The following is a 13,220-nucleotide window of genomic DNA, read 5'->3' as shown; positions in this document are numbered from 1 at the left end:
AATGTTTTGCGTATTACGAGAATTGCCAAATTTCCTCTTGTAATTTTAATCCACTGAAATGGCAGAGTAAATGTAGATAAAATTAATCATACATTGGAACATAATTAAATTAGTATCTGAACAATATTAGAAAACAAAGTGCAAAATTTTTATGAAAAATCTTTTGCAAATTTTTAGTCTTATACGTTTTTATCGTATTATAAGTGTAATACTCACTTTATTACAGCAGTATGTCTAAATAATTGTAGTTAATTTTCTGTTTTATAACATTTGATTTCTTTCCTTGATTATGATGCAAATATAATTTTCTTTAGGATTGATTTAAAAAGTTTCGGAATTACTCTTTCTTTTTTCTGCCATATAGATTGAACAATGTATAAAAAAGATGTTCTTTATGTACGCTGTAAGCAATCTGTTTATTTTACAAAATATATTTATTAATGTTTTAACAACATTTTTTGGCTTTATTATCAAATTAATAACAATAACATAACATTTTATAATTTTTGAGAAGCTTCACGAAGGATCATATCAGTTCTTTTATGTAAAACTAATTCTACAAAAGCTAACGCTATCAATAATGACCAACCAATCTGTTCTTGACAAATAGAACTTTGTGTGTTATACATGTTTCTTAATTCTGCTCTTATTAACACTTTTGGTTCCTTTGTTTTTATCAATTCATCGTTTCCCTGTAGTAGCTTTTGTAGCATGTATTGTGTGGAAATCGTCTCGTTGTCTATTACAAGTCCATAGATTTTCCGTAATACACGCTGTCGAAGTATATAGATGTTATTTGCCACAAACTCTGTGGTATCTGAAAAATATATATCATAACAAAATATTTATATTAAATTTTTCTCCCATATAATTTATAGCAAAAATATCGGCACAATAATAAAGACACTTGTCTTTCGAATTAAATGATAATTGCAGTTAGAAGTCTTTACACTTAAGACTAATTGGCTTTAAACTGCTATTAAATTTAGGCTATCATAAAACAATAATATAAATTAGAAAAGAATATTATGTTTATTAATCAATAATCTTAGTTAACATGTTTTACTTCTCTTTATAAAGAAACATTCCTCCAACTTATTAATCAGTGTAGCTTTAATATGATGGAAAAGTACAATTTTCATACCATTAAATTTACTATCAACTATCGTCAGGTGAGACAAAATGATAGCGCCTATTAAAGACTGTTGTGTACAATTTTGATAAAACCGAATGTTTTGTATATGATTCACACCACTACCGATCTCTTGCATTATATACTGATCGGCCTTCGGTAATTTTTTAGCAATTGGTAGTGTCTAAAAAAAAAGTTGTAATAAAATATCTGTTCTATTTAACAGCAACTCTATAAACAGATTTATTTTATAAAATAAATAATAAAAACTTTTTAATGTTTTAATATTTACTGTTTGAAGTAAAGAAAGAATATTTTCTTTTTTTTCTTTTCGTGGAAAAGATTTATAGCTCCACTGTAATACTTCACAATTGCGATTTAATAATGACCAACTTATGATGTCATGTCCTACGTATATGCCTAAGACTGTGTTAACATTCTGTAACATATTTAAAAAAATTGAATTGAACAAAAATGTATAGACACAAGAAAGAAAATGCTAGTAATATTTTTTATATAATTCTTTAACTAGAAAATTAAAAAGAGTGTTATTTCTTGTGTACTTTATGATTATTTCCAATACTTCGTGGAGTTATAATTAGGGTTGACATAGTCTTCTTAGGATTTTTCCTTTTCTTGCCATATATAATTGATTTGTAAAAATTATATAGCCATCTGTTTTTCATACCCTTTACTTGTAATAAATCATCCAATGATTCAAACGGTCCATTATTTTCACGATATGATTCTAATTTCTGTGCACGCTTCTTAGTAATGGAATATCTTTGCAAAAATAATTTCAACAATCAATGCATGATCAAAAATTTATAATATCATTGCATGTAAGTTCAGGAAATTTTCTTATATAAATAGTTAACTCACTGTAATAAATCTTCTGTGGTTTTGTTATTTATTACTTGCAGTATTTTATTTTTATCTTCTGGAGAGAGAAGGTTGATATCAAAAATGTCAGTGCACATACTTGTTTTAAAAACAGCAGTTACGCTTAGTGTCGAATCCTTATAGATCTGTAAACCGAGAAATAAAACAAAATATTAAAAATTCTAAAGAAACATTAAAAATTTCTTTGAGAAGTTATAGAAACAAAAAAATATATAAATTCATAAAGTTTACATGAGATATTATTGAAAAAGCATCTTTTACATATTTGCTATTAAAAAATTTCTAACCTCAATAACTGTAAAAAATTTACACAATATAAAACCTTACCTTTTTCTGCACTCTCTGATTTTTAATAATTGTACTAAAAAATCTCGTGAGCATTCTGTTCCACATTTTGTTGTGAAATTATTAACATCGAATGCGATGCAACTAATCGCTAATCATTTCATTCATATATTCAAAAAGTTTCTATTTAAATTCATAAATGTGTCGGACAAAAGTCAATTTATAAAGAATATAAATAAATATTCTTATATAAATATTTCAGAATCTGCACTTATGTTCAATACAAAATTATATTAATTACATCTTGGAGTATAATTGGAGAGAGAAAAAGGAAAGATAAAAAGTACAAAAAGTTCTCACGTTGTTTAGCACTTTTTGCACTTAGCATCTTCGATTTCTCTCTCTTTAACACCCGAATACATATGTATGTATCTCATTTTAAGTACAAAAGTTTTTAAGTACAAAAGAGAGTCGAGCAACGCGACAGGTCTCAAAAGAACAATTTCTAGTACATATATCTTGATGCCAGGATTGCCAATTTCACTCAGCTGTTGTTAAAACATATCAGAGAATTTTGCTACCTTTGATTGGTATTATACTGGTATCAGTTTAACTGACTAACTGAAAATTCAAATTCCTATTCTCCGAGTTTATAAGTTCGGCGAGAGGTTTGTGAATGTGTGGGTTTGCGTATCATTTTATGCAATATGCAGCAGAGTTCAGTCAGACATAGATCGTCTAGTAATCCGGTAAGAATATCCACGATCGAACGGAATGACAAAAGCTTGACCCGAACCGATCAGCGAAAAACACAAACATTGAGGAAATCAAAGGGTGAAGCTTCACATATTCCTAGGCCTCGTTTTAGAAGCTCTTCCAGCGATCGAGCAGGATCACTTGGCAGAAAATCGTATTTGAAAACGACAGGTAAAGCACTGCATTTAAAAGCATACTGAAAATTATTTTTTTCTAATTATTAAGATTGACAGAGAGACTATGGAGACCTCTGTCAAAAATGAATTTCTTTATGCTGAAATTACATCTCTTTAAGCTAAAATATCAAAAAAATTACGATATTTGTAATCAAGAAAAATCACCTAAATATCTTGAAAGCTTGTACAAAACATTTTTTTCTTTTTTAAAGGAGTGAAATAAAAATTCGTTTTGATATCTTACCAGAGGTGCGTTCCGTTTCAAGCATGATGCGTATGATATACCATTTTATTCTTGTTGTTCATCGAATATTAAAGAAAGATAAAATGATACGTCATGCGTGAAACAACGCAACCTTGATCTACACTATAGTACAGTTGAAGTGTAAATAATTTTATTTATTATAATGTATAAGAACCAAATTGTAAACTCCGGTTCTGTAACTTCGTAGTTTTATTAAAAAAAGAAGCTAAAAGGTTCTCAGAACGCAATATTACTTCTAGGAGATAAAATATCAGCATGTATCTGCATCTATCGCGAATAATTTTATTTTTTATTATATGTTAAATTGCAAATCTACTCTTTAGCAGGCTTCATAAAAAAAGTTTCATAGCAAAATATTTCTTCTACGGTAAAATATATAATGCAGACATCTTCATTGCAAATAAAATGTAAATGAGTTAGCTCATCATTTCTATCTTATATGAACTATAGAAAATGCATAAAAAATGTTTATCAACAAAGCCAAAGATTTAATTTAAAATAAAAAAATTAAGGCTTGATAAATTAAAATAATGAAGGTGAAAGTCAGATAATTGCATTATCTTTGTATTATTTGATATCATTATATTAATTTTCATTTTTCTTATTTCTATTATGTTTATCTTGTAAGATACTGTGACTCGACCATCACACTGATCTTACTATTGGATCTTACTATTCGAAATGAAAATCAATTTTGTAACATTAATTAGCTCACTAAGTTAACTCACTTTCACCTTTGTAATTGATTTAATTGATTTGAGATATTCAGATTTTTATTTAAATCTATTTTTTTATGTGTGTAGGAAGAACTCCGCTACGCCAACCGATAACTCCAATCACTCCAGTAAGAGTTTCCACTAAACTTAATGTACCAACTATAGTACTTACAGCAAGTTCTAGCAAGCATCATGTGTCAATACCGATGGGTCGATCACCATCTGGCGACCGTGCTAGCAGCGTGGGCATTAAAGGTCCTAGAAAGGATACAAGACCCTTATTAGATAAGACTTATCAGGCGGCCCTGCTAAATAAAATAGATAATTTCTTTTATGTAAATCAATATTCAGCAATGCTAAACAGCAATGGCAGTTTGAGACCGATTACATTGAAGATGTTTGTGGAAGTTTCTGGCTTCCTATTGAAATATCTTGGTGTTAGACATGCTCTCACAATGGCAAATTACGTAGAAGAATTACCGAAATGTGCAGAAAAGATACATTATCCTGGCAAAATCAAATCGTGGCTAATAACTGCTAACGCACCACATTCGTGGTCCAATGTTCTCGGTTGGATCGGTTGGTTGGTAGAAGCATGTCAAGTGAAAGAAATCGCGTTCAATAAATATCAACTAGAAACATTGCCATTCATAGGAACGGAGCAGCAGGCTCAAAGTTATAAAATGGAGTTTCAAGCACTGTTGGAATGCTATAAAGCTTGGACTGTCGAAAATCGCGACGAGGAAGCAGAACTATTGGAACAATATCTGCAGAATGTTTTAATTCAACAAGGTATTACTGATGATGATATAGCTCAGGCACAAAAAGAATTGAAACAAGAAGAAATAAAGTTACAAATGCATGAAGAAGAATCACAGAAATATGATGAAAAATTAGAATATTTACAACAGAAATTAGCGTCTTTGCGTGCCAAGGAATCTCAACAATCAAGCAATATTAAAACTATGGGGGATTATATAAAGAAGGTTTCCGCTGAGACAGATCAATTAAATGCAGAACGTGAAGTTTTAAAGGAACAAATTCGAATAGGAAATATACAATATGAAGAATTAATCTCAATTGTGAAAAATCAACCAATGTCTAAAACTGAAAAAGAAAACATTGTTAAAAAATGTACAGAAATTCAAAACTACATACACCAATTTGATGAGCATTTGAAAGATTACCAAAAGGAATTGTACTCTTTAGATATCAAATTTGCGACTTTTAATAATAATCTCAATAAAGCAATATTAGCATATAATAAGGAAGTCTTCATGCATATTGATAATGACGTTGGTGTAAATTTCGAAGAATTGAAGCTCCCGGAAAAAGGATTGTTGGATCCACGAATAATGGATATAATGCAAGAGAAAGTCACTTTAATAAAAACATTCAAAGAAATATTGATGAAGCAATGCAACGAGATAGAGTCTCTTATTCGTTCTGACGCCGCGAAATTGGAAAAACTGCAAGAAGAAATTAAATCTTTGCCAGATGAAAGCAAATTGAAGGAGGAAATATCTCACATTAATAAAATGAAAGCAGATGCGAAAAAGAAAAAAGCAAAGCTTATAAAACGCATAGAAAACCTGAAAAATGAAATTAAAGAAATACAAGATATGATGCCAGATACACAAGCGGTAGACTTCGAAATAGAAGAGGCACGAGACAAATTAGATGCAGTTATAAGAAGAAAAACATTTTTAGAACAAGCTGCTAAACAATTTTTTAAAGAATTGTATGAAGTCATCGGCGAACACAGAAGAGCGCTTCATAATATTTTAACAAAAGATAGAACAAAATAAAACTACATCTCTGTATAAATATTTTTATAATGACATGTCCATCCTTATATTCTATTATTTGCATTACAATCTTAATATACACCATATTATATGGTACCAGTTGTTATTAAAATATAATATATATACAAAAATGTTTATTTCAAATAAAAGATTTTATAAATATGTTTTCATATATCGCAGGACTCTTATGCGCATGTCACTTATATACAAATAAAATAGATACATATTCTTGTCTCGTATCTTTTTCTTTTTCTTTTTTTTACAAAATGATGCAAATTCTAGTATGTAAAATATTTTTATTCTATTCTATATGTCATGACAATATGCAACTCGCATTTTTTTCTTTTTTTTTTTAAGTTTTAACATCCTCTGACAAGTTACACAATTGAAACAAAACATCTCTTTTAATTCCACAATGTACTTACATTAATAGTTGAACAAAAAAGATGTTAACAAACACTATATATAGTACATACAAGACATTACATTCAAATAAACATTCGCCTTTCGAGAATTAATTGTATTTTACAGTTCGTTTGGTTCTTAAATATCATGAATAATTGATCTTCTACTTGAGGAGTAACTTTTTAATTAGCTTGCTTTAATTTTACTTCGAACGTCGACAATGTCTATATAAAAAATACTAAAATAAATTTTGTTCGAAACGTAACAGACATATACCTCATACAGGGTTGCCACAGAAAATGAATTTTAAAATTCCCTGATTTTTTCAGATTTTTCAAATAAAAATGAGAAATTTCCATGATCAATATAAAATATATAAAAATTTTAACATAATAAAAAATATATAAAATTTTAACATTTAAAATCAACGATTGTAAGAAAGTTTATATTAAAAATAGCGATTAAATAAAATTACCGAATAAAATATAAATTTTAAAAAATTTATATTTTAAAATGTACGAATTTTAAACGTATTTGACTATAAACATCAGATATAACGTTTAAAAAATAAAAATTATTTGAAATAAGAGCAGTTTAAGGGAATTGTGAGCAAAGTTCAAAATTTCAGTCTCTTTTATATTCTCCCTGACTTTTCCCGATTTTCCAGGTCTGTGGCACAACTCTGCTCATAATAGAAATAAGAAATCGCGCTCCAACTAAATATTGGAATGTGAAGTATATATATATATATCTATATTATATATAATTATCTATTTAGTATAAGTATTATGCTTTTTATTGATGATCATCAAATGATCATCCATGATATTTTAGAAGTTACTCCTCAATTATGCCTGAATGTTGTCATTTAAACTATAGCTAGGTCCCGACTGCCATTTTTATCTTAATTTAATATGTACATATATGTATATGAAATGTATAATCAGTGTGCGATGTTGATTAAAATGCATTGAGATATTTAATGTAATTGGTTTTAAAGAATTTGTAATTCTTCCTAGTTTATTAAAAAAAATAGGTTTTTAAATAATTCATACATATTCCCAATTTTTTCTATTAGCTTTACATAAGACAAAATTAACAAACAAAGATTTAATTTATTTTGTATATTTGTGTAATTCTCAAAATTATAGACTAATGTGAATTAAAATGGTACTTAATAACATGTAACTTGATAATATTAATTTTTATATGTATAAAAATACGATATATATTAATTTTATCTTATGTTGTGAGCTTTTTATTGTATATCGCCTTATTTTTATATAATGTATATATGTCATATTGTATGCTATATATCAATCTTTTTATTTCTTATTTAAAAAAGTATTAGCTTATATGTATATGCATTTACTTCGTGGATTCTTTTTTTGCACGATTGATGAACTTTCGCAAACTACCACCAGACAGCTATGAGATCACACAGTTGTATACATACTGTGAAAGTATATCCTATTGTTGACTATTGCGAAAGGATTGAGAAAGAGAAAAAGATATATATCATTAATATTTAAGTGCGATTACAAATAACAATTCATATAGATGCTCTAGAGAGCCCACGTACATGCACACACAATCGTACGCAAAAATAAAAAGTATTCTACATATATTTAGTAATTAGTTTTTGTACTAATGTTTCGTATGCATTAATGAGTAATTAACACGTTCAATTATATTCGTATAAATAGAATATTCCGAAATTTGCTATAATAAAAAATAATTTTATACAATATATACAATAATCAGGATCGAATTTAGCCGTTTGCCGTCTATAGACACATAAATAGTGCCATTTAAGAAAAAATATCCATTTGTTTATTGGAAGAAAAAAATGTATTTTTGTTGTAGAAGAGAGAAAAACTATATATACGCTAGCTTGCTAATTTATTCAAATGTCACTCCTCTTTTTAATTAACATAATCTAAATTGTGGCTATTATTTTAGAAGAGAAAAGAATATTCAGTTTAAAATAAAAACTATTAAATACTTATTTTCACAATACTTATTTTCTTTTTGAATTATGATATAATAAAATTCTATTTATTTTTAGTGATATTTTTCATTAAAGACAGTTTTGTAAATTTCTATTCTAGGCCAATGTTTATAGTGCCTACGGATAAACCAATCCTGATAACGCTATTGAAACTGTTTTCAATTTCAAACTTTAGGCAACTAAAAATTCCATTTTTATCCAAATATATGAAATTTATGAATTATGCTATAAAATAACGTAAACAATTTTTACAATATTACGTATAGATATCCAGATATCCAGATCTCCTCGTTTTTCGCGTTTATTATTTAGATTTTTTATTAGTATACGCTGTTCACTTAGAGTATTTATTATTATTTCGATGCAATCCTAAATTGTAGTATAATTTAACAGATTGCTGTTCCACAAACTCTGCATTTTACTTAGAGATTATAAAAATCAGTATGCAAAATAGATAATGATCTTTTTGTCATTGTATGTACAACTGGCAAGTTGAACGAGATATTTTTTGACGCGTAAATATTAAATGCATCGACTTTTGAATATGTAAATTTAACTCACTTTTTTAAACAGCCCAATTAATTCTCATAGGTTCATATTCGTTTTTGTGGCATTAATAAACAATTTATTATAAATTCAAATTGAATGAGATAATTATCGTTAAGAATGTATATCAACTAAAAATATGTTCTCATATATATGTATTCCAAATATATAAAATTGTGCTATCAACATTACATGTATACAAGATATGAATGAAATACATTCATCCATCATTAAAATTATTAAAATCATCATATAATACACAGTCAATCAATGTGGAAGAAATATTTTTATGTTCTATCAAACTTGCCTTTTATACTATACAATTAACCGAACAACGTTCAGATTATGAGCGCTCGTATAAGTTTAAAAGGGCTAACGCATATAACATATTATATATAACAAAATAATAGATGCTAAATCATAAGTGATTAATTTTATAGGTAAAATTGACTCGCTATGATTAAGCATCTAATTAAATATTTGCATTTTTTATGTTATATTGAAATATTTACAAATATTTGAATAGTAAACCATAAATTATTATTTTTTTCATATACGATATTTTTTAAATTAATTTACCCTTGTAAATTCATAATTATGTTTTTGATTCTTGTAATTATTCCTTTTAATGGTTCTAATTGAACTATTTACATGATGCGCTCTTTCCCTGTTGAGACGCGCATTCGTCACACTTTGATAATCACTGGTGCGGTACGGCCCTCCGCCATGTCCATTTAAATACTTTGTCACACATCGATTTGTATATCACTATCTTCCGCTTCACTTTCAGTACTTACCATAGCATCTTCACCCACTAACAAAGCAGCAGGTAAATTCTGTGGTACATTGTCAATGTCTAGTCTCGGAGTAGAATATACATTTAACACTTGTATCGTTGTAGGAGACGTCGAGAGACATTGCGGCACGGATCCTAGAGGATCTCCACTTAACGCGTCGCAATCCAAAGAAGTGGACAGTTGTAATTGTAAATTATGAAGTTCAGGTATATGTGGACGGATCTGAAATATGGAAGAATTATATAAGACATCTCAAGGTAGAATCTCAAATATACAATGAATTTTAATCAAATAGGAACGATACCTTTAATCCATCTGCTGTATGAGGATTTCTGCAACCTCTACATCTACACTCCACACAAGGTTTACTTTCGACATAACAAGGACATCTTTGACCACAACACGTAAGTTTCCCAGGTATTGCAGTGGCATTACCGCATCTGCATCCTTTTCTTTTACTTCTAGTAGAACTTGACCTTGGCTTTTTAAAACTGCCTGACGACTGCTTACAACAAAGCAAATTACATTATTGTCGATATTAACAAGGAAATATCAATATAATTAAGTATTACAGATCAATGCAGAGGTAGGTTTAAAATTAAAAAAAAAACTAGAACGAATATTTTTTTTAAAGACAAACAAAACACATCTGCATTAATCTTTTTTTATGGGACCTAGGTGAACGTAAGTAAAGATTTCTATAAAATTAATATTAGCATAAACATAAGAGCAATAAATATGCACAGGTTAATTAAGCTCAATCATAATTGTTAATAGATGTAAGTCAGAAAAATTATTATACCTTACAAGAAGTGTTAACAAAGGACGAACATCTTTAAGCATTTAAATAAAAATTATAGTGCAATATAAATCCTGTAAGGTGTAACATTAACCGAATATCTATTGAAATTACTTTGCTGCTCTTTGAAGATTTTTTCTCAGAAGGGGTCCCATATTTAAGGTGGGAAGACGGAATGCATTTTACCCCTCCTACAGTGCCATGTTGATTTCCATCTGTATCTTGTCCTGTTTTTTCTGTATCCTCTGTAGCTGCCGCTTTCCGTTTTATAGTAATTTTATTACCAGATCCAGCGTACATCACAGAATATATGGAGGATCCATTCGATACTGTACGAATAGTTGGCGATTCTAATTTAACAGTAAAGATATAATAGAAAGATTATCACTTATATAGTATCACTTATATAATAGATAGATTATTTATCACTTGTTTAATAAATAATATTTGTATTGTTATAAATTATGATTTGTCATTAACATGATTGTATTTGGATATTTGCAAAATCTAGTAATAATACTCGTTTCGAGGGAATAGTTTTTGTTATACATACCAGGTATATTCTGGGATATTGCTTCAGTAGTTTGGATGTTATTCGCCTGCGTCTGAGTAGAGGTAGTACTGGTATAAACGCACGGTAGGATACTATATGCAGACTTGGACAGGCCGGCGTTGCTCTTGAACTCATCTTTGAAGCCCGCACCTTCCTGGATAATCTCCATTAGATTGACGGTAGCATCAATAGTGGGTGGTGCGCCATTGGTGGTAGCGTTGTTCGCGGACGTGATAGTGAGCAACAGAGTGCGGTAAATCCCGGTACTGGTTAGATATTCGCACAGCTTCTTGTAACACTGCAATAATATCCGCAGTTGCACGTTCTCTATGTATTTGTCATAGTCTTTGCACCAGCCACATGACGGCTTCAGCTTCTTGCGGCCACCGCGACAGCCACGGCATACATGATGCTGGCAGTTGGTCTCGGTCGGCGTGTGCGGTTCGATCAGCAGATTCGAGCAGACGGTACAACTGAGACTCTGCCGCAGATACGGTACCAATCTATAGAGATCCGTCCAGGAGTTGGGATCCTCGGCATCCGCCTGCAGCACCAGTCGACACGTCGACACATACAGGCTCGTCGCGTTCATCGCGTCGCGCGCCGCTTCGCGTCCGGATTCATGCGATCCCTCGCTTCTCTCTCACCCTTTCGCGGCCACGAATATCAAACCCTAAACCTTACAACCGCCGCCGTACGCTCCGCGCGTAACCATCCTCCTCGCGCACACAAACAAAACATACGCCATGTTTCATCGGCTAGTCCCATGCTTCCGCCGCGTTCCCATAGAGGGCGCATCGAGTCTCTTTTTGGCGCGACGCGCATTGACGTCACTTATTCTATACGGAGTGAAGTAGGATGCGTTTCAGAGCGATTGACGTCAAGTCGGACAATTACAGGGGTGCTTTTCATTTAGCGACACAAGTATCGTTCTGCCTTTGTTACTCATGGAATGCAAAGAAAGATAGAACAATATTTATGTCGACTTGTCACTAAATAAAAGGTACTTAAGATATTTTTTCTTATTTTTCGAATCTTTTCGAATTTGTATACAAAATAAGGTCTGTTTGCATTGTTTGCTTTTATACTCGGTATCTTTGCTTTCTCTTTTTAACACTCAAGTATATATTTATCTTATTTAACACTAAACCTATCACAGCCAGTCAAGTGATCGTTTTTAAATTTTGTTTTAGTTAGCTGTACAACTATTATTTATTTTTTTCATTTCCTATTCTTGTTTATAATTAAAATTTTGTTTATTATTGGCCACAATAAACTGATCTGCAGTTGTAAAAAATATAACTTTTACTTAAAGACCAATTCGATAGAAATAGATAAAAATAAATTGTCTATACTTTTAGTGTTGGTGGGGAATAATAATAAATTTTGGGGAACAACTCAAGCACACCTATTGAAACATGCATTTAGAATAGAATTTTCTTTACGCCTTTTTACCTCAATTTTATTTTTTCTTTTTTATTAAAACTATTTTACAATATGCTTTTTGTTTTATTTCTTGCTTTTTATCTTTTATTTTTTTCTCCTTTGCAATCTTTTATCAACAATTATATTTCTTGTTACGTATTTTTTTCAAAGTTCGTTAATTTTTATCTCAGGCGACATAAAACAAAAAACCGGATAAGAAGCAAAAAGACAAAATGTAAAAAATAGTAAAAAGCAAGAAACAGGAAACAAAAAGCATATTGTAGAATAGACTTTAGAATAGATTCGATTGCATCAACGTTACTTTGGTTTTAAGCGAGGCTTAAAACTCTCTGTTTCATTTTAAAACGAAAGAGACAGAAACAGAGAGAGTTTTAAGCCTTCCTTAAAGTCAAAGTAGCATTGATGCAACTGGGTCTTAAAGACCAAGAAGAGACACACGAAATGTCAGCTAATAAAAAAAGAAATATACTTAGCGATGTTAAATAAATATATTTTAAGTAAATATCATTTCAAGGAAAAGAAGAAAATAAAAAAAACAACTTTCTACGACTGTTAACATCATATCTATTTCAGCCTGTTATCAAAAAGATAAAAACTCATTATTTCTCATTATATATGTATA

At 29.8% G+C, this 13,220-nt stretch overlaps 3 protein-coding genes across 9 annotated transcripts; 1 reads left to right on the top strand and 2 right to left on the bottom strand.

The window, feature by feature from the left end:
• Positions 1–343: 343 nt before the first annotated feature.
• LOC105151078 (transcription elongation factor, mitochondrial) lies at positions 344–2,830 on the bottom strand. Of its 2 annotated transcripts, XM_011064586.2 has the most exons (7): positions 2,363–2,830; positions 2,015–2,160; positions 1,696–1,915; positions 1,425–1,571; positions 1,145–1,316; positions 590–817; positions 344–412 (listed from the first exon to the last, which is right to left on the bottom strand). In XM_011064586.2, exons 1-7 carry the CDS (start codon positions 2,426–2,428, stop codon positions 393–395), a joined length of 999 nt encoding a protein of 332 aa, XP_011062888.1. In that variant the 5' UTR covers positions 2,429–2,830; the 3' UTR covers positions 344–392. The 2 variants fall into 2 exon arrangements, with proteins under 2 accessions (XP_011062888.1, XP_011062887.1); XM_011064585.2 differs by having other exon boundaries at positions 344–817.
• A 55-nt stretch (positions 2,831–2,885) lies between these two features.
• Positions 2,886–6,280, top strand: Ndc80 (kinetochore protein Ndc80). 3 transcript variants are annotated; one of them, XM_011064593.2, is made up of 2 exons: positions 2,886–3,247; positions 4,321–6,280. In XM_011064593.2, exons 1-2 carry the CDS (start codon positions 3,028–3,030, stop codon positions 6,039–6,041), a joined length of 1,941 nt encoding a protein of 646 aa, XP_011062895.1. In that variant the 5' UTR covers positions 2,886–3,027; the 3' UTR covers positions 6,042–6,280. The 3 variants fall into 3 exon arrangements, with proteins under 3 accessions (XP_011062895.1, XP_087266009.1, XP_087266008.1); XM_087409883.1 differs by lacking the exon at positions 2,886–3,247 and adding an exon at positions 3,285–3,729; XM_087409882.1 differs by lacking the exon at positions 2,886–3,247 and adding an exon at positions 3,737–3,924.
• A 1,546-nt stretch (positions 6,281–7,826) lies between these two features.
• Positions 7,827–13,145, bottom strand: msl-2 (male-specific lethal 2). 4 transcript variants are annotated; one of them, XM_011064587.2, is made up of 4 exons: positions 11,153–13,145; positions 10,714–10,949; positions 10,105–10,305; positions 7,827–10,022 (listed from the first exon to the last, which is right to left on the bottom strand). In XM_011064587.2, the coding sequence occupies exons 1-4, from the start codon at positions 11,742–11,744 to the stop codon at positions 9,750–9,752; spliced, it is 1,302 nt and encodes a 433-aa protein (XP_011062889.1). In that variant the 5' UTR covers positions 11,745–13,145; the 3' UTR covers positions 7,827–9,749. The 4 variants fall into 4 exon arrangements, with proteins under 4 accessions (XP_011062889.1, XP_011062893.1, XP_011062894.1 ...); XM_011064591.2 differs by having other exon boundaries at positions 10,786–10,949; positions 11,153–13,142; XM_011064592.2 differs by having other exon boundaries at positions 10,105–10,302; positions 10,786–10,949; positions 11,153–13,137.
• Between the last annotated feature and the right edge of the window lie 75 nt (positions 13,146–13,220).

Source organism: Acromyrmex echinatior, chromosome 9 (assembly GCF_024713525.1).
Source record: "Acromyrmex echinatior isolate Ae372 chromosome 9, ASM2471352v2, whole genome shotgun sequence".
NCBI classification, from domain to species: Eukaryota; Metazoa; Arthropoda; class Insecta; order Hymenoptera; family Formicidae; genus Acromyrmex; species Acromyrmex echinatior.
This window is presented reverse-complemented; position numbering and strand designations above follow the sequence as displayed.